The 27,588-nt window shown below is 58.7% G+C and overlaps 1 protein-coding gene across 3 annotated transcripts; it reads left to right on the plus strand.

Annotated features, from left to right (window-relative positions):
* The first annotated feature begins 1,720 nt into the window (after positions 1–1,720).
* Positions 1,721–25,764, plus strand: SYNGR1 (synaptogyrin 1). Of its 3 annotated transcripts, none has more exons than XM_081085152.1 (4): positions 1,721–1,877; positions 19,711–19,948; positions 21,120–21,265; positions 23,765–24,654. In XM_081085152.1, exons 1-4 carry the CDS (start codon positions 1,779–1,781, stop codon positions 23,873–23,875), a joined length of 594 nt encoding a protein of 197 aa, XP_080941278.1. In that variant the 5' UTR covers positions 1,721–1,778; the 3' UTR covers positions 23,876–24,654. The 3 variants fall into 3 exon arrangements, with proteins under 3 accessions (XP_080941278.1, XP_080941279.1, XP_080941277.1); XM_081085153.1 differs by lacking the exon at positions 23,765–24,654 and adding an exon at positions 22,462–23,212 and having other exon boundaries at positions 1,724–1,877; XM_081085151.1 differs by lacking the exon at positions 23,765–24,654 and adding an exon at positions 25,416–25,764 and having other exon boundaries at positions 1,726–1,877.
* The last annotated feature ends 1,824 nt before the right edge of the window (positions 25,765–27,588 follow it).

The following is a 27,588-nucleotide window of genomic DNA, read 5'->3' on the forward strand; positions in this document are numbered from 1 at the left end:
CACTCCCAGCCCCTGGCAACCACTGACCTGTTTTTTCTCCCTATGGTTTTGCTTTTGTATGGATGTCACGTGGAGAGAATCACGCAATCTGTAGTCTTTTGAGTCTGGCTTCTTTCACTGAATATAATGCATTTGAGATTCATCCATGTTGTTGTATCAATCATTTGCTCCTTATTCCTGAGCAGTATTCTACTATATGGCTGTTCACAGTTTGTTTATACATTTCCCAGTTGAGGGACATTTGGGTTGTTTACAGGTTTTGGCTATTACAAATAAAAACTGCTATAAATATTACTGTACAGAGTTTTGTATAAACCTAACTTTTCATTTCTCTGAGGTAATTAGGTGAACAATGGCAGACTATATGGCAAATGTATAGTTAACTTCATAAGCAAGTGTTTTCCTAGGGGGCTGTACCATTTTTGTATCCTCACCAGAAAAGCATTACGAGTTCCAGTTGTGCCCTGGCCGGTGAGCTCAGTTGGCTGGAGCGTCACCCTGTGCACCAAAAGGTTTTGGGTTTGGTACCTCATCAGGGTTCATTCCGGAGGCAGACAATGGATGTTTCTCACCTCGCTCTCTCTCCCTTCCTCTCTCTAAAATCAATAAAAACATACCCTCGGGTGAGGATTATTTTTTTAAATGTATATAAGGCGCTCTCACGCCCACCACACATTTCTTCTGGTGTCGGGACAACATGGAACGCAGGGTGCCCTGTCATCACCACGGTGCAAAAACCTCTGCGGACGTCCTGGGACCACTGCAGGTTACCGGGAGGCACAGAGAGGCCCCGAGGACTACAGGCCAGAAGGGCCAGCCCTGGGTGGCGGTTCTTCCCACTGCACCCAGCACTGCGCCACCCTGCCTCGGTTTCCCCGAGACCTAGAGCTCCAGCCGAGCCAGAGACGGGGTGATGGGAACTAGGGTCTATTTACTGGGCACTCACTGTGTGCCACGCCCCTGGCGACATACAGCAGGGCGCAAGAAAGACAAAATTCACAGGCTAGCGGAGGAAAACCAAGAACAAATAATAACATGTAATTACTGGGTGAAGGAAAAGCGTAGGGCGCTGGGGTTGGAGAGATGTCTCTGATAGAGAATGCATTGCTCTCCCTCAGCCTCCGCCTCGGCGCCCGGCGCGCCGCCCCCGGGGCTGGGGGTGGCCGGTGCGCCGACACCGGGACCCGCATGACGTCATGTAAAAGCCAGGTGGACAGTCCTCCGGGCAGCGGGGCTTTGGCGGCTCCGAGGAGGCTTCTTCCTGCGCAGTTCATTCATTCGTTCCCGAAATCGTCCTGCGGCACCTACTGGGCGCCCGGCCCTCTGCGGAGGACGAACGCCGTCCTGCCCGCTCCCTGTATTGGAGGTGGAGAGCGCACAGGAAACAGCCAATAAATAAGGAAGATGGTTTCAGCCAGAGCCTTAGGCTGGGAGCGAGGTTGTTTTTGGGGAGGGGGCCAGGTAGACCGGCAGCCCCAAGCGGGGACACATGCCGCATTTACTGCACACACCTCCTCCCCAACCCCCAACCTCGCAAAGAGGTCACCACGAGCGCGCCCCCCGCCGGTTCCGCGGCAGACGCGCCTGGCGCACGGGGGCGCGCGCGGCCGTGTCCCTCCCCCCTCTCCCCCACCCCCCGCGCACAGCGCCCTCTCGCGGGAGCCCGGGCCGCGCCGATCGAGCCGGGCCCGCGAGCCGGGGACCGGGCGGGGGCGCCGCGCACGCGCACGGTTCGACGGCGCGCGCCGAGCGAGGGGCACCGTGCGGGTGCAGGCACGATGGAAGGGGGTGCGTACGGAGCGGGCAAAGCCGGGGGCGCCTTCGACCCCCTCACCCTGGTCCGGCAGCCGCACACCATCCTGCGCGTCGTGTCTTGGGTAAGGACGGTGGGGTGGCCCGGCCGCGCCGGGGGTGGGTGGGGGCACGGGTCAGGGCGGCGGGCCCGGGCGGACCCCGACCCCATCGGACCCTGGGCAGGGCCGCGGCACCCGGGGGCGAGCGGTCCTAGGGACGACCGGTGCCCGCCCCTCCCTCCTTCCTGGGCCCCGGCGGCGGGGGTCTCGACGCTCGCGGGGCGCGCCCGCCGCCGTTCCCGGGGCCCTCGCTTCCCGGTGACCCCAGTCCGTGCGCTTCGCCACCCCCGCCCCCCGCCGTCGCCGTGACCTCCAGGCCGCGGCCCTGCAGCTCGCGGCTCGGGTTGCGCGCGGCCGCCCGGGCGGACCGGCGGCCGTGGGGACGGAGCCCGGTGCCCAGGGGCCTTTTTTGGGCGGCGGATCGGGGCGGGGAGCATCTGGCGGGCGCACGCCGCGCCTGCAGTGGCGGTTCACGGAGGAGGGGACGGGGTTTCTGTGGCTGGTCCGGCGGGTGTGGGGCGATGCCGTGGGAGCCGGATACCTGGCCGCCACCCGGGAGCTGCCTCTCCTTCGCAGCGTGACCTTGGGCTGGAAACCACCCAAGGCATGTTCACGGGGAACCAGCAGTTACATTCTGAGCAGGGAGAGTCACCTCCTCTCTCGGCCTCAGTTTCCCGATTTGGGGAGGCGCCTCCTTGAGGCCTCCTGGAGCTCGGGAATCCCTGACATCGCCTCCCCCCAACATACACCTGGATGCCCTTGGGGGTTGGGAGACCCTGGGAAAGGTCCCCTCCCCACAGCGAAAACGGAAAGGCCTGTTCTGGACCTTCAGCCTGGTGGTGGTGGGGGGCTGGGGGGAGCGAACACCCCAGGACAGAGGGCTGAGTGGGGTCCCTGTTCAGAGCTGAGGAGGAGGAGAGGAGGCTGGGACCCCAGGGAGGGGTTCGCCTGGCTCCGGCAGCACCCAGGGAAGGAAGGCTGGCTGTGGTCTGGGGAGGAGGCACCTGGGCTCCTGAGGGTCGGCTGGCCGTTGCCCAGATGCCCTCACTAGAGGGTCTTGCTTCTCCAGGCCTGGGGACAATTCCTGGGCACCCAGACCAGGAGGTCCTGGATTGGAGATGCTGGTCAGTGGCACTGTGGGTGACGCCAGGGGGCCACACCTAAAGCCAGCGAGGCCTCCTTTCCTGGGTTTTCAGGGCCGTATTAGGGTCCGAAGGAGCTGCCTTTTTTTGGTCTAAAACCATTCAAACCTCTTGGTGTCACAGGAAGTTGCTCACCATACGGGGAGCTCTGTTCTCTTGGTCTCTGCGCCCCCGGTGCTGGAACAAGGCCTGGCACCCTTGGCACACCCATGAGGGTCTGTGGCACTGAATTCATTCATCTGTGCCAGCCTCCAGCTCCCCAGAGACCCAGCAGGCCTCTGGCAAAGGTAGAGCCTGAGGCGCCACCTGCCTGGCCAGGTAGGGGCTGGCTGTGCGCCTTGCTCCCCTTTGCTGGCTCCTGGGCCACTGGCCTGGGAGGGCAAAGCCGCCGGCTCTGTGCGGGGGTTGGGCAGTTCGTGTGCTTGGGCCACTTCTGCCGGTGATGGCTTCATTTAGCGAAGCTTTATGGAGTCTGCTGGCCCGAGGGAAGGTGGCGTGACTCAGACGCAGCCCTGAGTCCCAGTGGAGTGAGCCAGGCACCCTCAGGCCGAGGGTGAGAGCAGGGGAGGGGTTACTCTGCCTGCTGCGGGAATCAGGGAGATTTCGTGGAGAAAGCGATGTCGCTGTGGGCCTGGGAGGATGAGGAGGGTTGGCAGATGGGCACACTGGGGTGCGGGGAAGACACGCCAGACAGGAGGGAGAAAAAGTAACTTTGCATGGGCACCGCTGTGTGCGGGGCGCCGTGGCGGTTCCCCCGCGGTTCCCCCGCGGTTCCGGTTCCTGCAGCGGCCTGGGTCCCACTTGAAGAACCTGGGGCTCAGAGAAGCCACGGTGACGGAGCATGTCTGTGGGAGATGCGGAATCCGGACCCAAATCTTCCTGCCCCCACAGCCTCCTCACCCTTATAGTTTCACCGCCCTTGTGGGTCCCACCCTGTTCGTCCTCCTAGGGCAGTGATGGGGAACCTCTGACACGTGTCAGAGGTGACACGCGAACTCATTTTTTTGGTTGATTTTTCTCTGCTAAATGGCATTTAAATATATAAAATAAATATCAAAAATATAAGTCTTTGTTTTACTATGGTTGCAAATATCAACAAATTTCTATATGTGACACGGCACCAGAGTTAAGTTAGGTTTTTTCAAAATGCTGACACGCCGAGCTCAAGAGGTTCGCCGTCACTGTCCTAGGGAGCTGGATGCTTTTACCCATTTATAGACTCTGAAATACGGACAGATGACATTCAGAGCCATGGAACATGGTTTCTTAAGAATGTAGTCAACTCTCTTTTAACTGACCTTGAGAGTATGAATTTATTTCTAAAAATTGCATTGTATACCACTCCAGGGCATATGATTTCAATTATATAATACTAGAGGCCCGATGCACAAAATTTTTTTTCTATTATTTTTTAAAATATATTTTTATTGATTTCAGAGAGGAAGGGAGAGGGAGAGAGAGCTAGAAACATCAATGATGAGAGAGAATCATGGATCGGCTGCCTCCTGCACGCCCTACACTGAGGATCGAGCCCACAACCCAGGCATGTGACCTGACCGGAATAGAACCGTGACCTCCTGGTTCATAGGTTGACGCTCAACCTCAACCACTGAGCCACACCGGCCTGCCTAAATATAGTTTGGTGTGTTTTTTCTGGTCATAAAAGTGATACCTGTCAGTTATTGGAAAATATAAAAATCACTTGTGATGGTTGCACAACAGTATAAATATACTTAATATCACTGAACGGTACACTTAACAGTAGTTAAGGTGGTAAGTTTTATTTTATGTGTGCTTTATCACAATAAAGAAAATTTTGGGAAAAAAGAAATCATGTGCACCATACCGGTTTGGCTCAGTGGATAGAGCGTCGGTCTGCGGACTGAAGGGTCCCAGGTTCGATTCCGGTCAAGGGCATGTACGTTGGTTGCGGGCACATCCTCAGTGGGAGATGTGCAGGAGGCAGCTGATCGATGTTTCTCTCTCATCGATGTTTCTAACTCTCTATCTCTCTCCCTTCCTCTCTGTAAAAAATCAATAAAATATATATTAAAAAAAAAAAAATGTGAAATCCCACCACTTACGGAGGGCTGCTGTCTCCTTCCAGCCTTTTTCCTTTTTAAATGATTTTTTCGAGAGAGAGGAAGGGAGAGGGAGAGGGGTGTGAGAGCAAAACATTGATTGACTGCCTCCTGCACACCCTGCACTGGGGACCTAGCCTGTAAGTTGGGCATGTGCCCTGACCAGGAAGCTAACAGGGAACTTTTCAGTGTACCGGACAACGCCCAACCAACTGAGGCACACCGGCCAGGGCTTCTCCAGCCTTTCTCAGATGTTAGTGGTGCACTGAGACATTGCATTATGTTGGGGAGCATCCCTTCACTCTCACGCTCCCTAGGACACAGGGTGGGGAGCTTCACCTCCACTAACGAGGCCTGCTCTCCGGGGCTCCGGTGACCAACTCTTCCAGGTTCGCTGGAACCTTCCCAGCTTTCGCATTGAAGGTGCCAGGTCCTGGGAGCCCCCAGCCTCGGACAAACCCAGCCTGTTGGTCCCTCTATCCAGGACTCCTGTGCTGCCTGACTCCTCCTGCAGCTCCGGAGGCACCCAGCCATGTGAGCCGTGGGCGGGTAATTTTGTAATATCTGTAAAAAAATCTTTTTCTGAAAGAGGGTCCCCGAACCATGTAAGCTTCAGGGCCTCACCAAACCGGGACCCACCCTGGAACCTGAGCCTCTGAGCCCCCAGGCCCTGGCTGGGGCACAAGCAGGCCCTAGGACCCCCTTGTCTCTTGACTGAGGCTTCTCAGCTCCCCTCTGCCTCTGTGCTCCCCCCCCCCCCCCCCACATACACACCTGTCAGGGTAATTACAGCAAGAATCGAGGGAGTGCCCATGTTGGTAAAGGTGGGGAGAGAGCCAGTGAGCCCTCTGGCAGCTCCTGCCCTGGGTGAGGAGGGGATGGCTGTTGGGACAGTGTTAGGGCAAGCCCAGAGCTGCTGGCTCTGAACCAGGTTGTGGGGAAATGGGGCTGTGCTGGGGAGGGCGCGGGCAGGAGATCTGTTGCCACTCCCTGCTGTACCCACCCCCTGTGCCGCGATCACCCCCTCTGCTCGGAGACTGTAGCCTGTAGGGACTCCTTTCTTTTTGCTGGAGCCGAGGGGGACAAAGGGAGCTCCAGCAGGAACTGACCGGTTTGATGTAACAGACCTATTTAGAATTCATAGCCTGTCTGTTAGGGGGTTCAAATGACCTGTGGGGAAGAATATTGGTGCTGGTAGATGAGAGCGTGTTTTAAGTTAATTCTCTGTTTTGGCAAAATAAATCAATAAAACATTTGAAAGTTTGCCATTTTCGGGGTTGATCTCTTAAGGGCATTGGCTGTAACACCCGGGATTCTGTAAGTGGGGTGTGTGTGCCCCCCCGCCCCGCCCCCCGAAGACAGAAGTTAGGCACAGTGTGGAGGGAACTTGTCTACCCATTCCAGGCTCAGATTGTCAGAGGTGCAGTTTGAAGCCGGTCTGGGGTCCTCCTTCAAGACACACTCTCCATGGCTTCCCTGGCCGGGTTGCAGGGGCACCAAGGGGTAGCTCAGGGGGGAGGCTTTACACGCTCTTTTTTTCATCACCCCCTTAATCATCACACGTGAACACTGACTATAAAAGCTGACCTCACTTTGCAAACGCAGCAGCTTCAAGACAAGACCCCTTGTCCCAGCTCCCAACTAGATTGCACGCTGTTGTCATCGTGCTTCAGAAGGTTGTGTGGAGGGGGTCCCAGTGGAGACAGAGCCTCAGGCCTTCGTTCGTTTATTCCACATGTGCCAAGTCCCTGTCAGTGTCGGCCTGTGTCCCATCAGAGATGCTCTCAGTCCAGTGAGAACAGAATTGAGTTGACAAGCACAATCTAGGAGGCTTGGGACGCTACAAGGAGATCCAGTGAGGTGTAGCTACCTCTGCAGGTGGAGGCATGAAGGGCTTCCAGGGGGAGGTGACTCCTGAGCTGATTCTGATAAAGAAGTGGGGAGGGGGAACAGAATGTGCACAAGGTCTGAGTGGGTTTTAGAAATGAGGGTGAGTTCTTGGGGGCCCCGGTATATCAGTGCGAGTGATGAGTCAAAAGGCAAGTAGGGGTAGACAGCCCAGGCAGGGCCTCGCGTGACAAGCACACAAGCCGGACTGTAGCTGAGGGCCCTGGGGAGCCATGAGAGGGGTTTTAAGCAGAGAAGAGGTGTGTTTCGGAAGCTCCCAGTGACTGCCAGCATGTTGTGTCGTGGAGAGGGCTCTGGGGCAGGTGTCTGGCAGGAAATGTGTGGTCTTCTCTAGCCTGTCCTCTCCCAGCACGTCCCTGTCACTTACTTAGTGAGGTCCGTAAAGATAGGGCCAGTGACCTCTGGCATTTATCGCTAACAGTATTGGGACCCTTCTCGCCTCTTCCCCTGCCTGTGGCTAAGCCTTGGCTGGTCCGTCTTGCAGGTAGGTGTAGGGTGGGGCCAGCCACAAGGTGGTCTCCTGGAGAGGTTCGCTGATAGGATTCTGCCAGGTGTGTTGGCATTTCCTGTGTCCAGGGGGGCAGCGCGGGAGCTCGGGGAGCCTGGGAGAGTTTAGCATCAAGAGCAGGCCCCCCAGAACGGGACCTTGGCAAATCCCAGGCCTCTGGGAGCCTCCGTGACGTCTGTGACGTGGGATTGCGGTGCCTGGGTTTGGGGGCAGATCCGAAGGTTTGTAGAAATGAATGTTTAAAGGGCCTGCCGTACAATCCACTCCTCCTGGGCACGCGCCATCCCGGTCCAGGTGGGTTTGCGGCCCCCACTTTAGGTGAAAAGCTGAGGTGCGGAGAGGTTAACGGAGTTGCCGGGGTCACAGCCCACACTGACGTCGAGGACGTGGCCCCTGCTTCCTGCTTCCGGGTGCCCCCACCCCGGGTCTGCTTGGGCAAAGCTGTTAGGCTGTCAGGCTGGCCTGCGCCTGCAGAGAAAGCGCAAAGGCTGGGGGAGGAAAGGGGGAGGGCAGGTGGCAGCACTGGCGAGGGAGCCACACTCATACCCAGGAGGAGCCAGCTGTCTGTCTGTCCAGGGGGAGGAGGGGCAGGGCAGGGCGCTTTCTGCACCCACTCCCGCCGGACTGGCCGTTGACCTGAGCACGATGCCATGCTCTCTGGGCCTCAGGTTCCCCACCTGTCAGGTCGGAAAAGGCTGGTCCGGATTGGGCTGATGGTTCCCAGCCTTTCCATGCTCAGGGAGCCCCCCTCTTGCTCCTAGTGGCTTGTAGTTGGGAACTTTAGAACTGCTTGGTGTTTAAAGAAGTGACGTTAAGGACCACTGCTCCCTCGCCCCCCAGGGTTTTGTGGGGGCCTGGGCCCCAGGCCCATGTGTGTGAGCAGAGCAGTGTCAGTGGGGCCGGGTGGGGCAGCCGTGCCCCTGTGTTTCCGGGGGAGCCCCTCGCCCCTGCCCCGGGGCATGGACTTTTGCTCAGCTCCTCTCTGCAGGGAGGAGGGGGTGGGGAAGAGGACTTTGGGAAGGGGCAGCTGAGGGGGACAGCTCCAGGCGCTCCGACCCAGACTGCTTAGAAGCTCATCGCCCAGGAACCCGACAACCCGGAACTCCTCCAGTAACTCATGGGGGACGTGGACAGGGCCTGTGTCCCCACCCTCGGAACGTCCCTAATTGTGAATTGCACTGTAACCGGGCCTCCCCCCAGGACCCTGCTTCCTCTCAGTGGGGGCCGCTCTTCCCCTCTCCCCCTCCTCTGCTGGGCCTGGAGGTGGGGCAGGGTGCTTCTGGCTCCGGAGGCAGCTTCCAGACCTTTCTCCCCAGATTTGAGTCTCACACCAGCGCAGGATCGGCCAGTCCCTCTCCCTCCGCGATGCCCACACTTGGTGCCGCGCCCTCCAGCACCACCTCTGCCTTCACGCCTGGCCGTTGTGGTGTCCGCTGTATGATCCTTCTTACGTCTTGGCCTCTCACACCCTTGGCTGCCCTCCTCCCTCAGTCGTGTCCTCACCTGCCTCAGCCACTCGCCAGGTGCTCCCTGGGCCTGCCCATCTCCTGCAGCTGCACACACGCAGGCGGTTGCCTCTCCCCGCCCCTTCTGCCTCCCCAGCTCTCTCCCTCGCCCACCCTGATCCCAGTGGGCCTGGGGCCTGGGAGCCATGGCCCTCCTGCTGTGCACGCCCTCACCCAGGTGGTCCTCCCTGGACTAGACCCGCCCTCTCACCTACTCAAGGACTCAGTAACATTCCCATCTTCCTCTCTCCCTCCTTCTCCCCAACCCCAGTCTTGCCCTCCCCACGTTGGCTCTCTCCCATCACCTGACACGTGTGCTATTCCATCTCCTCGCCATTCCTGGGGGCCTTCAGATTTGCCCCCGGTCACCATCTCCAGGGTTCCTCCTCCAGGTTTCTCTCACAAGCATTCGCCAGGCTTTCTCCCCCAGCTCTCCGTCACCCGTGACCTTCACGTTGCCAAATCCCTTGGCTGATTGTTATTAATGGATCTCTCACCGCGTCTGGCAGGCAGTGAGGGGTTATATGTCCTCCCATTGGGCCCAACCGCCGCAGACACCCTGCCGTCTTCTATTTAATGCTCACATTGAGCACATGCTGGATGCCTGCTCTTCAGTGAGGGAGATGTGCTGCAGAGAAACCAGGTAAAATCGGGAGGTGAGCATAAGACCTGGAGTGGGGGAGCTCTCACTTGGGTCCAGGATGGGTGATGAGGGTAGGGTCAAGATGAGAGGGGTGGGGTCAGCGGGGGGGTGGGGGGGGCGGGGAGGGGCGGTAGGGGGAGGCGTTCCAGGCAGATGGAAAGGCCGAGAGGGGGGGAGAGCAGTGAGAGGCTGCCAGGGACGCGTCTGTTGTGTCACTGTCACATCCCCAGTGCTCCCTAGCATCTTGTAAGGACTCTACATGTGGGTGAACTAGGTTGTGACGTGCACTGCTCTGCCTTCCTCCTCAACCCACCATCCCTATTCCAGCCTCCCACCTTAAAGGCCCAACTCGAATATCACCTCCCCCTTAAAGCCTTCCAGGATTCCTCCCAGCTCACTTTGCCCTCCCCTTCCCTTTTGCTCTGTGACTGGTTGGAAGAACTCTCAAAGCAGAGGGCTTTCCGCCTTGTGTCTTTTTTTTCTTCTAGAACTCGAGGCAGGGCCCCGGCCGGTGTGGCTCAGGTGGTTGAGGGGCCTATGCACCGAAAGGTCGCCAGTTTGATTCCTGGTCCCGGCACATGCCCAGTTTCGGGTTCAATCCCCAGTCAGGGTGCACGCAGGAGGCAGTGTTTCTCTCTTTCTCTCTAAAATCAGTAAAAACATATTTTTTTAAAAAAATAGAATGCCAGGCAGGGCCTGGGAGCGGACTCCCTCTCTGAAGACCTGGAGCTTTCACAGGGGGAAGCAGGCAGGCAGGATGCAGGGGCGGCAGCAGAGGCAGGCACTGCAGTGAGGAAGAGCAGACCCCTCCTTCCCAGCGGGGGACTCACAGAGCCTCAGTTTCCCTCCCTGTAAGGCGGGGGCTCAGCTGTGCTCAGTTGGTGTCACACCCTTTCCAGGGCTGGCATTGCTGGCCACCCCACCTGCTCCCCCGCAGAGAGGGCAGGGACAGCACGGCCGGGGCTGTAGATGAGGGGTGGGCACCCGGTAATTCTGCCACCAAGTACGAGCCCTGACCCCTCTCTGGGCCTCAGGTTCTCCCTCTCTAATGGGGCGACTGGCCCCCTTGTCACACAGCCACAGGAGGGTGAGGACGCGGACAGGGCGGAGGGAAGGGAGAGCCTTCAGGTCACCCAGGCTGAGTGTCAGCATTTGGGGACAGGGGGCTGCGCGGCAGGCCCCTGCCCAGAGGAGCCTGTTCCCCGCCCCCACCGCCCACCACCGAGAACCAGTGGGGCCCGGACAGCTTGTGGGAAGATTACAGCTTAATCCCCAGCGGGTCACATCCAAGGCTGCAGAACGCGGTGCCGGGTGGGGAGGAGAGGGGACCCCGGCGCCCCACCCACCCTGCTCAGCCCTGTGGCTCTCCAGGAAGCCGAGTGGTTGCCCAGTGTCCGTCACGCGCCCCTGCCGTGGCCTCAGCCGTTTTCCTCACATGACCCTGGGGGAGGCAGGGCCCCATTCTCGAGAAGGGGGGCCCTTGGCAGCCTGACTCATTCCTCAAAAGCACGGCGGCTCCTTTCTTCACCAGCCTTTCCCTGGGCCCCGGAGGCAGGATGGAGGACTTGGGGCGGGGACACTGGTGGAAGGCAGGTTCAGCTGGACTCGGCAGCCTGCTTGTTGGGAGGGAGTGAGCTCCCCGTGGTCACAGGTATGCAAGTGGAGGGCACAAGCCAGGGGTGCTGAGGAGAGAGTACTCCTTTCTCCTGCCTTCTGAGCTTCCTGTGCCTCTGTTCATCTGTCAGGCTTACCTATTGCTTCCCTCAGAGCCTTTCCTAACTCCCCTCTGGCTCCGGGGGTGAGATGTACACCCAATCAGTGAACCAATAAATAGCAAAATATAAAATTAAATCACATAATGGTATTATCAAGAAAATAAATGGAGTGATTGGAGATCTGGGAGTCTGGTCTGGAGGGCTTCTCGGAGGAGGTGTCGCACATTGAGATTTGGGTGTTGAGAAGGGACCAGTGGGAGCCAGCAGGGAGATCTGGGGAACTCTAGGTCTCCCAGGCCTAGGGCACAGCCAAGCACAAAGGTCCTGAGGCGGGAACGAGCTGGAGAGGCAGCCAGAGAGCGGTAGGAGAGGAGTCTGAGCCCCGAAGGGGTGGGTTTCACTGGGAGTCTGGGGTAGATGGTGGGATGGAGAGGGGGTGGGTGGCATGACCTGATGTGGGTTTAAAGAGATCTTTCCAGCTGCTATAAATGGACAGTGCAGGGGCCGGGAGTGGACGCACAGAAACAGGGAAGCTGCTGTCATCGCCTGGCAAGAGGTGATGCTGGCCTGGGCCAGCAGGGAGGCGTGGGGCGATTCGAGGGCTACTCTGGGGAGGGCGGAGCAGCAGCCTGGCTGCCAGACTGGATTTGAGGATGGGCCTAGTTTGGGGTCTTGGCAGCTGGGTGGGAGCCAGTGAGGGGGGCGTGAGGTCACTGGGGGGCTGGGAGAGACGAGGTGAGGCCAGTAGCCCCAGTAGGGGGGTCTCGGAGCTCGCCTAGGGGAGGGACCGTACCCTCAGCCGGGAGAGGGCTGGTGGGAGTCGGGGTTGATGAGCTGGAGCTTCTTGGAGGAGACAAGGGCGCCTGCTGTCCCTCACCGTGTCACCACCCCACATGCGGGAGGGCCAGGCCCCTCACTCCACGTCTTCACAGAGAGGAGGCCGTGCTGGGTGAGGTGAGCGACACTGCCACCCGGAAGTGGGCAGCCGTCAAGACGACTGCGTGGAGAGGAGTGAGCAGGGCAGCCAGCTGGTGCCTGCAGCACGGGGCAAGGGCAGAGACGCCTCCCCGCCGCTCGGCCTGGGGACCGATGTCCCGTGCAGGGCGAGACGGGTGGTGCCATGTGGCGCTGGCAGGCCCCCAGGGCTGCGGGCCCAGATCTCATCCCTCTACAGCTGATCTGGGGGAAACTGAGCATCTGCCGAAAGACGCTGGAAGCCAGGGCTCTGGGAAGTGCTGGGTGGACGGCAGTGGCCTCTGCCACTCCCCCGCCTCCCACACCGCCTGGGCCCAGCTCGCCCCGGAGCCGGGGTCAGCCCAGTGCCCGGCAGTGGCCGCACAGCCTGCCAGCCCTGTGTGCAGATGTGGAGTAAGGCGGGCCCGGCCCCTCCCGCACTGTGGGGTGGTGACACGGTGCCGGACGGCAGGTGGCCCCTCCTGGATCTCATGCTGATCCTAGAGTCTAGAATCTGGAATTCACTCCTTGAGTGGCTTGGTTCCCATTCAGGAATGGGGCTGGGGGCAGGCCTGGGCAGGAGGCCGGCACCCTTCTTACTTGCTGTGGGCCCCCAGAGTCCAGGCCTCTCTGAGCCTCAGCTTCCCTCTCTGTGAAATGGGCCAAGTAAGTCTGTTTTGTGGGGGTGTTTTTAGGTTTTACATTTAGAGGTTTGGGTGAGGATTAAATGAGATGCTTGCTGATCAATGTCCCAGTGACGCAAGGCCCTTGTGGGGCTGTGGGCCGTCTCCGGGCTCATGGGGGAGCCAGCGGTAACTGAGTCTCAAGCAGGAGTGTGTGCAGGTCGGGGCTGGGGGGAGTGACTGGGGAGGAGGGTGCCAGAAGGTGGCTGGTAGTCGCCACCTCTCAACAGAGTTTTGAAGGGAGAGAAGGGGTTCACTCCAATTTGAAAGATGAAAAAGCTGGGGAGGGGCATTCATCTGGGGAGGTGGGAACAGCAGGGACAAAATTATCAAACAGCGCCAGCCCCAGCCCCTGGGATGGCTGAGTGGGGGCTGGCAGGTCTCTGCTTCTGTTGGTACCTGAGTCCAATAGTCCAAGATCCTGAAATTCTGAGCTTCTGCAATGCCTTCCCGTTTGTTCTTCTGCGTTGGGCACAGCTCTGCTCCAGGTGCCATCTGGAATCCATTTTTAAAAAGTCCCAGGATTGGATTATAAAGATGGCAAGAGCACAGAGCCTTGGCTTGGCTGGCTTACCGGGGAAGTGTTTGTTTGTTTTGGGGTGTGTGTGTGTGTGTGTGTGTGTGTGTGTGTGTGTGCATTTCTCTGTAGCGCCAGGGAAGGTGTTTCCTATGCCTGCCAGCGACCAGCAGCCTCCCTGCACCCACTCCTGCTCCCTCGCTGCTGCTGCTGCAGCCGCACAATTTCATTTTGGCTTAATTTCCGGTTCTCCATGGCCGCTGTGTGCCCCTGGCTGGCCCTGCAGATCTGGCCCTAGCAAGCCACCCCGGAGGCCACAGGGCGCCGGCTTGGATTTAGAGACTCGGGTTTGAGGTTGGATTCCCCCTGACCAGCCGTGTGACCTGGGCAGGTTCCGGAAGCAGCTGTAACATGAGAATAAGGATATGGACCACAGGGGGTTAATGAAGTCCCTGAGTGGCCCTGAGGGAGTCCCTCTTTACCTGGCCAAGGTGCTGAGGGACCGAAACCGAGGTGCCTGCCTGCTCCTGGGGGCTTCTCCCACTCCAAGTAGGGAGATGGCAGCTAAATGGAGACATTAAACAGGGCTTAGGATCCTAGAGGGAGGCTGGGAGACCACAACGGGCTGGTCATGTGCCCTTGGCAGCGTTCATTCCCTTCCCCGAGCCTCAGTTTCTCTATCTGTAGACTCTCAGGCCTGGTTCAGGTGAGGCTCCCCGTCTGGCCCAGCCCTGCAGCCTGCAGGGGACCTAATGCGCGCACGCCTCTGCTCCTGATTGCCAACCCCTCCCAGCCTGCCCTTCTTCCTCCTCTCCCCCCACAGCAGACCTGCGAGCAGGTTCTGGTGGCTTTACTTTCAGAATACATTCAGCACCGCCCACTTCTCAGCATCACACTGCCCACACCAGCCCCGCCCGCACCCCTCATCCCTCACCCCTCACCCCTCACCCCTCACCTGGGCCCTGCTGCCCTTTTTCTCCATCGCAGCCAGGGTGATTCTTTTTAAACCTAAGTCAGAGCAAGTCACTGGCCTGCTCTTAAGCCTGTAGTGCCTCCTGAATTCCCCCTGCCCCTCAAGGCGCTGGGGCCAGCTCCTGCCTACCTGTCACCTCACCTCACTGACTGTGCTCCAGCTACACTGGCCTCCATGCGCCTCCTCAACACACCAAGCTTGTTTGTGCCCCAGGGCCTTTGCACTTGTCGTTAACTTCTTGAAATATTGCTCTTCTACTCAAAGGCCACTTCATCAGAGCCCCTCCCCCCAGTCAGCTAGTGCGTCTCCTCTTGCCCTGCTTTATGCTTTTTCAGGACACTTGTCAGGACTTATCTACATATTTGTCAGCTGAGCATTTGTCTCCCTTGGTGAGAACAGGGACCTGGCCACCTTCTCAGCCTCTCCCACAGGCCCTGGCACGTGCCAGGTGCTCAGGAAACACTGTTGAAGGAATGAACAACCGGTGGCAAGCCCCTACTGTCTGGCCTCCAGGATGAGACCTCCCAGGCCGTGGATGCAGGGGGCCCTCTAGGTGCAGAGCAGTCAGGCCCGACAGCACATGCCCAGCAGAGGGGCCACCTGGCAGCTCACTCCACCTCCAGGAACATAGAAAAGTTAGTTACAGCCCTGGCTGGTGTGGCTCAGTGGATAGAGCCTCGGCCTGTGGACTGAAGGGTCCTGGGTTTGAGTCCAGTCAAAGACGGGGTTGTGGGCTTGATCCCCAGTAGGGGGCATGCAGGAGGCAGCCGATCAATGATACTCTCATCATTGATGTTTCTCTCTCTTTCCCTTACTCTCTGAAATCAATAAAAATATATTTAAAAAAAAAAAAAGTAAAGAAAAGTCAGTTACAGCTCAGGACCTGTGGGTGGGAACCAGCTTCCAGAGAGTGATCAGGGCCACGGCCGTGAGAAGGTGGGGAGCAGGTGTTTGGTGGGAAGTGTAGGGGGTGAGGCCTGGACCACCCGCCAGAAGCTTGGATTGTATCCAGAGGGCAGTGGGGAGCCACTTAAGTGACCTTCGTGCTCCAGGGGGTAGGGATCCACGAGAGCTTGTCACCCCCTGTGACTTCTCACTGCATTTAATTCAGCGTCCCCACTGTGGCCCGCCAGGCCTGTCCCTCCTCCCTTGTACCCCTCTAGCCCCAGCTCCCTGGCCACGCTCCGGCCACGCTCCTCCCGTGTCCAGCCTTTGCCCTTTCTGTTCTGCCTGAAACACGCGCTCCCCTGACCTTGGCAGGGCTGGCTTCTCAGCTCAGCTCAGAAATCACCACTTCAGGCTCTGCTCCATCCCCTGAGCACCTCCTCCTCCGCCTGGGGGGCAGGCAGCCGGAGCTGAGTGTCGCCTCCTCCTTCCCTCCTCCCTCCGCCCTGCCCCGGGCCCTGCCCTCCCTCAGAGGGTGTTTTGATCTTGCTCCTGACCCTCTTGGGACACATGGTCTCCGCACTTTCCTCCTCGTTTCTCCCAGGACTCCCTGCTTCTCTCCCCCAAAGGGGCCCATCCTAATGTCCCTCCTCTGCTGTCCCCACAGGGACTTGCACCCTCTTGCTTCCCCTCCCATCTCCTCTGGTCTGCTCTTGGGGGGGATCCACCCTGTCCCCACCTCTGGCAGCAGCCGCAGGGAGTGTGTCTGTCAGGAAGTGCTTTGAAGTCAGCATTCCTCTTGTGCCCCAGCACCAGACTTGGCCTCCAGTCACACTGCCCAATCCAGTCACACTGTCTGATCCAGTAACACTCACTGCGGATCCAGTCACACTGCCCGATCCAGTCACACTGCCTGATCCCGTCACACTGTCTGATCCAGTCACACTGTCTGATCCAGTCACACTGCCCAATCCAGTCACACTGCCCGATCCAGTCACACTCACTGCCTGATCCAGCCACACTCACTGCCCGATCCAGTCACACTCACTGCCCAATCCAGTCACACTCACTGCGGATCCAGTCACACTCACTGCGGATCCAGTCACACTCACTGCGGATCCAGTCACACTCACTGCAGATCCAGTCACACTCACTGCGGATCCAGTCACACGCACTGCGGATCCAGTCACACTGATGCTTTCTTGCTGACCCTCAGGTCTCAGGAAAGACCACTCTGGACCTGCCTCCTGCAGCTGAGAGTCAGCTTGGTTGCCGGAAGCCGGTCCACTCTTGCTGCTTGACACAGTCGCTGCAGGGAAGAAACACCTGCACAGCTTATGTTTCAAGGGACCTGGCGTATATGGCATACTGTTCTTAATATGTTTACTCCCCTTCTTGGTGCTATGTGTTCTAACCAAGGTCACCTCTCCGAGAAAGGTTGTTTCCCCAGGTAGGGATTTTCCCCTGAAGTTAGGGAGGGAATAAAACCCCTTAACTAAGTGCCAGTCGGGTAATTAATCACTTTAACTACGAACAATCACGCTTAAGCTACATAACCTTTACCAGGTAGGATAATCCCTAGTCAGTCACTTCCTTGTAGCCTATCAGTAGAGCATGACCTTGGAATAGCCCTTGTAATGGAAACACAGAGATTAACCTAGACAGGATTAAACTCAACAGAACTAGATTAACGAACGCCCCAACCTTCGGAATAGAATGGATAGGATTAAAATCAACTGGTATAAATACAGATGTAACAAGACAATAAAGACAACTTGGCTGGAGATCCTGGCTAGAGAACCTGGGTAGGCTGCTGACTAACTGAACGCAGTCTCCGTGTTATTCATTCTTCGCCGACTTCGTCCACACCTTTGGGAACCCATGGACCCGCCGGGGCTGGACCCCAACGCTTGGTCAGGTGGACAAAAGCACAGGACCGAGAGTCAGGAGACCTGGGTTCAGGTTCAGCCTGCACTGCTAGCAGCAGGGTCACCTCTTCCTGAACCTCAGTGTTTTAGTCTGAAGTCAGGGCAGTACAGTCGCCCTCTCTGGTTCACGATTGTGAAGACACAGACCCTGTGACAGGCGGAGCTATGAGCCAGGACTGCCCGGTCTGAAGGACTGACTGGGTGTGTGTCCCTTCCCAGTCAGGACTGGCCGACGTGTGCCCGTAGCGGACCAGGACACAGCCCCATAATCCTTTCTTTTTTTTTTTTTTTTTTTAGTTGCATAAAAACTCACATAACATACAATAAACAATTTAAAGTATACAGTTCATTTAGTGCATTTACAGTAACTACCATCTCTCTCTAGTTTCAAAGCTTTTCATCATCCCATAAAATGCTCTGTACCCACTAAATAATCATTCTCTCCCCCCGCGCCCCCCATACCCTGGGAACCTCTAGTCCGCTTTCCATCTCTATTACAGATACAGAATGTAAAAGAAACCATATAATATCGACTTTCTGTGTCTGGCTTTTTTCGTTTTCCACTTGTTTTAAGGTTATCTGTCTGTGGCATATATCAGAACTGTGGTCCTCTCTGTGGCTGAATAATACTCCATTGTATGGATAGGCTATCACTTGCTTCTCCATTCATCCACTGGACATTTGGGTCAGAATCCTTCTGAGCACAGAGAGTCATGAACCAGTGGTGTCCTACACTCCTTCAGGAAACATTTTCAAATCAATCCTCCCATTCAACGTAGACGTATTTGTTTTCTGTATATTACTACTATGCCCATGTATCCAGCACATTATAAAACCCATGTAAAGTGTAGACATCTTAAAAAGATAAAAAAGATAAATAAAATAATACTGCTTTACATATTTTCCCCCCACACCTGCCTTGGAGTCTCTAGCCATCCTGGATGTCAACTGAGTATGAAAATAAGTCTGGCTTATATTGAAATTATAGTGTTTTTGTGGAACAATTGGAAAGCAAAGAGCAGTGGGAAATGGATGATAAAAACTCCCTCTGGCCGAGGCTCAGCCTTCTCGCATGTGTGACCGTGGGTCGGGGCCTGCTCATCCTCACAGTCTCAGGGCAGGCAAGAGGCAGGAGGGAAAAGCATGAACTTTAGGGTCAGGTCCCTGAGTGTGAAGCCAGCTCTGCCACTGACCAAACGTCACTGTGTGGCGCTGGGCACATTCACGAGTACCTGCACCTTAACTGCCTCATCTGCAAAACGCCGATGGCACTGGTTTTGTATTAGTTAGCTATTGCTGCGTAACAAACTACCCCAAACTGTAGTGACTTAAAACAACAGACATTTGTTATCTCACAGTTCCTGTGGGTGGGTATCTGCTTAGCGAGGTGCCGCTGCCTCAGGTCTGTCACGGGCTACAGCGGGGGGACTGTGGGCTCATCTGACGGTCAGTGTGGATCCATGTGCAAGTCCACTCACACGGTGCTGGCAGGACTCACTTCTTTGTGGGCTGTTGGGTTGAGAGGCTCCGTGCCCTTCTGGCTCTTGACCCTCCGTTCCTAACCAGGTAGGCCTTTCCATGAGGCAGCTCAAAACATGGCAGCTGCTCCCATCAGAGTGCACAGGCAAGAGGGGCCAAGAGCCAGAGCCTGGAACTTTCTCACAGAAGTGACATCCCACCACTTTTTGCCATATTCTGTAGCAGCCACTCGGCCTCGCCCACAGTCCAGGGTGTGAATACCAGGAAGTGGGGTCCTGGGGCCATCTTAGCTGGGTGCCAGCCAGACTGAAAGAGACCTGTTCGGGGGTTAAGTGAGGGACCCCAGGTAACTCACTCATGGTGGTGCAGGTTCCCCTGTAACTGGCAGGATCATTATTTTTCTGTCCATCACTCCTTCCACGTGTCACTGCCTAGACGACAGGGAAGGGTGGGACCAAGGACAGACAGGTGGGGCCTGAGGCCTCCGTGGAGGGGAAGGGGTGCACAAGATGGGGGTGGAGGCTGAGCAGGTCCCCTGCCCAGGAGCACATGAGACCACTGGTTCTGAGAGGCCGGGTCTAGTCCTAGAGGAACCTTGGTGTCAGGGTGCAAGAGGCCTTCTCAGGACCTGGCTGGTGGGGGGGGGGCGGGGGGGGGGCAGTGCGGGGGTGTGAGGGGACACATCTGCAGTGAGAGGGTCCTCAGATCTGGGGTTGAGGATGGAAGCCGTTGATCCTGCCCTGTGCTGTGTGACCCCAAGTAAGTTGCCCTCCCTCTCTGGGCCTCCCTCTGAAATGCCTGCTTTTTGGGGTGAAGAAAGGCAGCATCAGGCTGAGAGGTGTTGGTGGGCAACCCTTTCCCCACCCAACACCAGGCTGGTACTGGGTGGGCCTGCCTGGGTCTCATGCCTCCCCTGCCCCTCGCCGCCCTCTTCAGGTGTTCTCCATCGTGGTGTTTGGCTCCATCGTGAACGAGGGCTACCTCAACACCCCATTGGAGGGTGAGGAGTTCTGCATCTACAACCGCAACCCCAACGCCTGCAGCTACGGTGTGACCGTGGGCGTGCTCACCTTCATCACCTGCCTGCTCTACCTGGCCCTGGACGTCTACTTCCCGCAGATCAGCAGCGTGAAGGACCGCAAGAAAGCCGTCCTGTCGGACATCGGTGTCTCGGGTGAGCCCCCGCCCCAGCCTCTGCAGAGGGCTGTCCCGGCCCTGGTCCCGATGATGCCCATGCACACCTAACAGGCGGGTGAAGGCACAGGCTTGGGGGTCACAGGGCTGCCACGGGGAAGCGTGGGACCAGTGCTGGCCTGCAACCCCAGAGACCACAGCTCCACAGGGAGGAGGGACTGCAGCATCCAGGGGCGCCCTCTCCACTCAGTGCCACCGCCCTCGTGGGCCCCTGAGAACTAAATAGCGCTGTGACTGAAGGCCCTGGCACACAGTAGGTGCCCTGGGCGGGTCAGACTCTGGAGCTGGCAGCCTAGGTGACCTGCTGCACTTGCCCTTCAGAAACGGCCTTGGCAGAGGTACCCTGACCTCCGTCCCACGAGTTTGGAGAATCTGATTGGTGGAGGCTTAGGTTGAGAGTCAGTAGGAAAGACATCAGCCTCACTAGCCTAAGGCCATGGTCTGAGGTCTGGCAGGGACCTCCCTCCATTTCCAGGCCTGGGACTCAGGATGAGCCTGGCGGCAGGTCTGGGGGCCCTTAGACCTGAAGGAACCAGAATAAAATTCATAGTTCTCAAACTGTGTCCCACAGAGCCTCAGGGTGCCCCAGCAGTGCCTGTGGGCGGGCCTGGGCGCCAGAGGGCCATCGCTATAGGGGTCGAGGCTCAGGCCACTGGGGTTGCTCCACACCCTTGCCCTAGCCCCCCTCCCCTTCCCCCTGCTCAGATCTCTGCGAGGCTGCAGTCAGGGGTGATGGGGTGTCGGGGTGCTCCTCCCAGGAAGCTGCAGGCTTCGGGTGGATGGGGGACAGTCAGGGACAGCTGGGAAGTGTGCTTGGCTGAGGTTAGAGAAAGGCCGGCCCAGGCTGATTGATGTTCTCTCTCTCTGTCCCTCCCTCCCGGCCTCCGTCCCTCTCTCCCTCCCTCTCCCTGCCCTGGCTCTCCCTGGGCCTTTGCTGGACCCTTTCCGTGACCCCTCGGCTGCATCTGACTGACCTCTCTCTTCTCGCCCCACCTTCCCTGTGCCCCCTCTCTGCTCCCCTCGGGGGTTGGGGGGAGGGCTTGGGAGATGTGCTCCTGAACCTCTCCCTGTTCCTCCTTCCCCATTTCCTTCCAACTTACCCCTTCTCCCCACGCGTGGACTGTTCTGCCTGACCCTGGTGGACACCCCAGCCTTCTGGGCCTTCCTCTGGTTCGTGGGCTTCTGCTACCTGGCCAACCAGTGGCAGGTCTCCAAGCCCAAGGACAACCCACTTAACGAAGGGACGGACGCAGCCCGGGCCGCCATCGCCTTCTCCTTCTTCTCCATCTTCACGTGGGTGAGTAACCACCTGCCCAGCCAGGCTCCGGGCTGCGGCCTGTGGCCTGCCAGGGGCTCCATCCGCTCTGCCCTCCACCCGACGGGGCTGCCCCCAAGGAAGGAGGCTGCCCCATTGCCAGAGGGGACAGTCACGGGGGGATGGCAGGCCCTGGCTTGGTGCAGAGCGCCCACCACGGTAGCTGGGTGGGTATTCTCTCTCCTCGGTAACGGGCGACAACGCTGAGGCTTCCCGGCAAGATGAGGCTCCGAGGCTTTAGGCTGGGAAGGAGCCCAGGCCCAGGAGGGAGGAGACCTGGCTCACACCCTGGAGCTGCCTCTAATTTTCCCGCCTCTGTCTTCCCATCTGTAAAATGGGGGGAGGGCGTCACAAACTCAGGTGCCCACCTGGCGGGCCAGGCGGCATGTCCATGCCTGACCTGCAGGGCACCCTCTCCTCGGCCTGTCCTGAGGCAGGAATGGGGCCCTACGGAGGCCAGGTCTTCCGTGTTCCGGAGAAGCCAGAAGTCTGAGTTTCTGTGTGAATCTGCTCTTTGTGTGTTGGCAATGTATTCGAGTTACTAGTAAGAAAACGTGTGGGTCAGGGAGAGCGTGTCTCTGAGGCAGCACTTGTGGGCTCTGAGCCCAGTGGTCTTGAGCGCCACCAACGAGACAGCAAGACCGCCCTGGAATGAGGCTCCAGGTCACCTCCTCTCCTGCAGATGCCTGGGTCGCACCGCTCTCACCCCAAGGGTCCCCTCTCCCCTGGCCTTCGAGCAGCCCTTGGCCGAGCCTTCTGCAGGGAGGAGCCCCCATGCCGCATCCCCCGGGCCTGCCCTGGGGCGACTTCTGTCTCTTGTGGAGAGCCCCTGGATATTCATTTCTCATGGGACCCTCGCCCTGATACCATATTGGGAGCTAGCGTTTGCAAGGGGAGACCCGTGGTTCAGGCCCCAGCAGGCCAGCTATGGCCACCCCAGAACTCTGTGTCCTCAAGGCTGGGAGGGAAGCCCGGAGACCCTGGGTATTCAGACCAGAGACGGTCCCCTGGAAGCGGGGCCGTCCGGCCCACAGGGAAGAGTTAGGGAGCGGCAAGCCCTGAGATGAGAGGGCGCTCCCAGAGGAGTGGGTAATTGGACACTGAACTTTCAGAGGAGGTACCCGCCGGCCCACTGAAGCCGCCTCCCTGTGGGCCTCACCCCTGCTCTCTCCCGGCAGAGCCTGAGCGCTGCCCTGGCCGTGCGGAGATTCAAGGACCTTACCTTCCAGGAGGAGTACAACACGCTGTTTCCCAGCTCGGCACAGCCATAGGCCTGCCCGGCGTCCCGAGGCAGGGAGCCCTGTGTCCCGCCCCCTGGCGAGGGTGTGGGGCAGCCTCCTGCCTGCAGCGGCCAGGATGCCCGGGCATCCAGGGCAGTGGAGGGCTGGCTCGAGAGGCCAGTTAAGACCCGCCACTTTTCCGTTACCTCTTTTGTTTACCCTTCATGTGTTCATTCATTCAGTAAACATTTATTGAGCAGCTGTTTTGTGCCTAGTGATGAATCAGATGGGGGTCCCTGGCCCCAGGAGCCCATGTGCAGGGAAGGGGAGACCGCCAAACCGAAATCTCCCTCAGTGGACTGCCATGGGCTGTTAGAGGGTGGGAGGCGGCTCCCTATGTGGGCTGCCAGGGTGCTGAGCCGCGGACAGTGTGAGGGCCTGTGCCACGGCTGTGGCATGAAGGCTGATCTTCCAGTCCCAGTGGAGGCTGGCGGCCAAGGGAGGCCTGGCTGAGGACATCAGAGGACTCCAGTCCTGATTCTGCTCTCCTGTGCTGTGTGACCCTGGGCAAAACCCTGCACCTCTCTGAGCCTCAGTCTAATTCCCTGGACTGAGGAGTGATAGTGGACCAATCTCTCAGGGCCATTATACGGATGAGACAAAGGCTGGCACAGAGATGCTCAATAAATGTAGGCTCTTTTGTTCTTTCATTTGTTCCCTCATTCATTTACTCAGTCATTTACTCATTCATTTACTCACTCATTCTGTCCAAGGAGTCAGGGACACTTCCACAATCTTGACTTCGGGGTGATTCTCATGTGGCAAATCCTTGTTCTGCTGAAGGACTTTGGCCTCCAGTTCTGCACAGGTTCCCTCCTTGGGGCCCTGGGGTGCCTGGGCAGGAGTTGAGGAGGTGATGGAGCGCAAGCAGGCCCCAGAGCAGAGCACACAGCGTGAGCCTCCTGACACTGGAGGCATCCAAGGGCAGGCTGCTGAAGGCACAGTGGAGGCCCAACAGTGAGCCTGACCTGCAGAAGCAGGGCACGTGGACGCCGGGTTCCTGGGCTCTGAGCAGAACTCCCAGCCTCCCCTCGCACCCAGTCGAGCTGGGGCCCACGTGGCTCCTTTAACTGGATGCTAAGGGAGCCTCGGCTCAGGGAGGGCAGCGGAGTGTCCACAGTTGGCAGGAGGTGCCTGTGGTCAGAGGCCGCCCTGGAAGGATCTGCAGAGGTCGTTGCTCCAGCCCTCTGTCTCCCTGCAGGAAACCAGCCTGGACGGGGAGCCAGGGGCCCCGGGAGAACCCGGCCTGCAGCTGTGTCTCTCGGGGACTCATTCATCCCTTCCCCGCGTGCTCCTGCGAGCTTGCCGATGACTCAGGGCGCTGAAGGTCAGGCGCCACGGCAGGGGGCTGTCCCCCTCCCTGCTTCTCCGGGCTCCTGTGTGAGCTGCCCGCAGCCAGGACCTCATACAACATAGAAATACAGCAGGGCCCCCTGCTTTCCTCAGCCGGCTCCCTCAGGCCGGCCTTTCCCAGGCCCCCGGCACTTTGCTTTAAACAGCCACTTCCCAGGAAGGGCTGCCCCTCGGAGCTTCCTCCACTGACACAGATCAGAAGTTAATGCCTAGTCACTGGGCTTCTGGAACTTTCTGGAATTAAACACCAAGCACCTGCGTCAGACCTCATGGCCCTTTGGGGTTCCTGGTTGATTTGGTGCTTTGTCGGGGGGCTGATCAAGGGAAGGAGGTGTGGCCTGGGAAGGCCGGTGCTCAGGCTTGTGTTCTGGCACTAACTCTGCCTTGAGGCCTCCCTTCTCTAGGCTTCAGTCTTCCCAGCTCAAAAATGGGGGTGTGGGGTGCCCATCACAGACAGGTTGCCTGGCTGGAGAGACTGTGGAGAGCGCTCAATGTAACCCTGTAAGCTACGTTGATAGTGACATTTCACTTCCTGGCTTGGTGTGGTCAATGTCATGGTCCTTAATAACAATATAGTTGCTTTTACTGAAAAAGAATTCCCCACCTATGCATGGATGCGGGAGACAAGTTTTTCCCAACTGGAAACAAAGGGGCTTCAGTGGTCATATCAGGCTGGTGGACGTGGCGGCAGCTTCCCCCTTGGGGACCCAGCGTACATTAAATGGCCAAGGCTCCGACAAGTCCTGTGCTCCTGAAACTTACTCTATTTAACTCAGTTTCCCAAACTCGTCGGACCAAGCGGTTTCCATCAGAATTAGGTTCAGCAGCAAACAGCAGTGGTTTAAACGAAGCCCAAGTCCGGGCAGACAGTCCGAGGCTGGCAGAGCGGCTCCAGAAGCCTTTGGTGACCCAGGCCTCTTTCATCCCGACGACGTGGTCCTGGACCTCATGGTCCATGTTAGCAACTAGCGCTCCAGCCATCACATCTGCATTCCAGGCATCAGGTCAAGGGTGAGCAAAGAACTTGGGGTGATCTATTGGCCAGAACTTAGTTATTTGCTTGCATTTGCTGCAGGAGAGGCGGACGCCTTTAGGAGACGGCAACAGTTCTCTGTCCCACCAAGAAACTTCCTTTTCCCCATCCCGCATAACAGCCCTGAGGACACAGTTTGGGAAGGAGGTGTGGGCCTTTGGGCCATTGTGACACTCCGCAGTGGAGGCTAGGATTGTTGGTGGCCCAGAGCGACCTCTGGGTTTGGGGGACACGGGGCAGGTGTCTTCTCAAGTTCTGGAGGATGTGGTTGTGGGCCTCTCCAGCGCTGCTGCAAGGACAGCTTTCCGCCCATCGGCCACCTTGGTTTGTCTTTGGTGCTTTAGGATATTTAACCCTCTGTTGCCTGTGTCTAGCGAACTAACCGCCACTAACCCGGTGCTCTTGTCTGTCTCTCCCCTAACCATCCCCTCCCACCTGTCCTTGTCCCCCCGGCCCTCGTCCCCAGGCAGGCCAGGCTGTGCTGGCCTTCCAGCGGTACCAGATTGGCGCCGACTCGGCCCTCTTCTCCCAGGACTACATGGACCCCAGCCAGGACTCCAGCATGCCTTACGCCCCCTACGTGGAGCCCAGCGCCGGGCCCGACCCCACCGGCATGGGTGGCACCTACCAGCAGCCAGCCAACGCCTTCGACACCGAGCCCCAGGGCTACCAGTCGCAGGGCTACTGAGCCGCAGTGACCGCTTCCTCCTCGCCCAGTCCCCGCCTGCCCCAGCCCCAACTGCCCCCTGCCCCCTCCTCCCACACCCGGCCCCCTCCCTCCCAGGCTGCCCTGCCCAGCCCCTCATCAGCCTCCCAGTTGTTCCTCTGAGGCCCAGGGCGGCCTGGGGTGGGACGGGCATAAGGAGTTGCAGGGGGTATGTCTACGTGTGTGTGTCCAGCAGGAGCCTAGGGTGTTTGCATTCATCCATTCTGTCATCGAGCATCCATTGAGCACCTACTGTGCGCTGAGCCCATGCTTGGCATGGGTGTGAGAGAAATGGTGTCCGGGAAGGGGGCGATGTGGAGGCGGCCTTTTGGTGCCAGCAGTGGGAATGGTGAGAAAGACGGGTGATGCTGGGAAGGTCTGGCTGCAGGGTAACTTGGGGGACACCCGCAAGGCCGTAGGGCTGTCACCTGCTAGGTGTGACACAGCAGCCCTGCTAGGAGCGTCGGGCTGTCTGCGTTTTATGGTTGTAGAAACTGAGGCCTGGAGAAGTCAGGGTCACTCGTCCAGGGTCACTCAGGCAGCCAGAGATGGAGGTGGGGCCACGCCTAGGCTGCCTGATGGCAGGGCACCTGCTGTCCCTTGTCCCGGCCTTCCCCATCCCTCAGCCTGGGGCTCCAGTGCTTGGTGCCCCCATTACTCTGGGAGGCCTCGGGACCTCAGCCCTGAGACACCCCGATTCTGCTGCAAGCTGGGGGCCTATTCTGCCCTCGCTCTTCCCCAGCTGGACAGCCCCTCGCCATGTTCCCACCCGCCCCTCCCAGGGTGGGCATACCCTGCACACCACTCTGCTGTGTATCCCCTGCTGGGGGCTCAGCACCTTTTTTGTGGCCTCCTGAAGGACTGACGACTGTCCCTGCCCCTAGGCGAGGCCAAGACCCCGCCCACAGCAGGTGGAAAGGAGGCCCAGAAGGGGAGCAGCTGGTCAAGGTCACAGAGCGTGAGCGGCAGAGCTGGGCGTGCTGCCTGGGTTTCTTGGCCCCAGCTGCCCAGCAGGCGGCCCAATTCCCTGCCCTGTGACTCCCAGGAAACAACTGATCTGGGACATTGTCTCACCTTGCCCTCCTCTGGGGTCAGCCAGGGGCCTGGGGGCTCCAGGAGCCAAGGGAAGGAAGGCCCCTCCCCTGGCCCTCAGGGGGGGCCGGTCTCCCTGTGGGAGGCTGAGTAGAGAGGACAAGCACTCTGGACCCGCATGGCCAGCCGAGGAGCTGCTGCCGTGGTCCGAACTGCACCAAGATGAACGGTGAGAGCCCTGGTGCAGGGGAGGCTCGGGGACGCCACAGGCTGCAGAGGAGAGAGTAGCGGGTGTCCCCAATGTACAGGGAAGATGGGGGGGACTGTTGCACAAGGTGGGCTCTTTATGGAGCCTCGAGGGACAGGGAGGCCTTCAACGGTGGAGAGAGGTGTTGGCTGTTCTTACCACGCGCACCTGATGCCCACAGAAGAACCCTAAGAGGCAGTAATAGCAGCTATGGGGCACCTGCTCAGATCGGGAGCTGATAGCTGGTCGGAGATGAGCGCTAGGCCCACCATGGACCAGGGTGCACGCTGGGCTGAGGCCCCAGGAGAGTCCTGAGGATGGAGGAGTCAGCACGGCAGAGAGGGAAGGAGAAGGCACTTCCTCGCCAGAGAAGTAGCATTGCTATCCCCACTTAACAGAGGGGAAACTGAGGCTCAGGGAGTGTGAGTTAGCAGTGGGGCATGGATTCGAACTCGGGTGTGTTCAGGTCCTCCCCAGGGGCAGCACTGAGGGGAGAGGACCCCAGATGGCTGGGCGTCAGCTGCTTGTTGCTGAGTGGCCGGCCTGTGCCAGACCCAAGGTTTCGGAGCCGTAAGGGGTGGGTGGGGCGGGTGTGTTTCTGGCGGAAGTTCTGAGCCCATGCAGGAGGCAGTGAGAAGTCCTTCCCGTCCCCAC

This window comes from Myotis nattereri, assembly GCF_964212035.1.
Source record: "Myotis nattereri genome assembly, chromosome: 2".
In the NCBI taxonomy this organism is placed as follows: Eukaryota; Metazoa; Chordata; class Mammalia; order Chiroptera; family Vespertilionidae; genus Myotis; species Myotis nattereri.

Excerpts from the sequence above, each read along its gene's own strand:
- SYNGR1 (XM_081085151.1), top strand. The coding sequence starts at position 1,779 with ATGGAAGGGGGTGCGTACGGAGCGGGCAAAGCCGGGGGCGCCTTCGAC. Across the intron at positions 1,878-19,710 it reads TCCTGCGCGTCGTGTCTTGG|GTGTTCTCCATCGTGGTGTT; the intron begins GTAAGGACGGTG and ends CGCCCTCTTCAG. Across the intron at positions 19,949-21,119 it reads GTCGGACATCGGTGTCTCGG|CCTTCTGGGCCTTCCTCTGG; the intron begins GTGAGCCCCCGC and ends TGGACACCCCAG.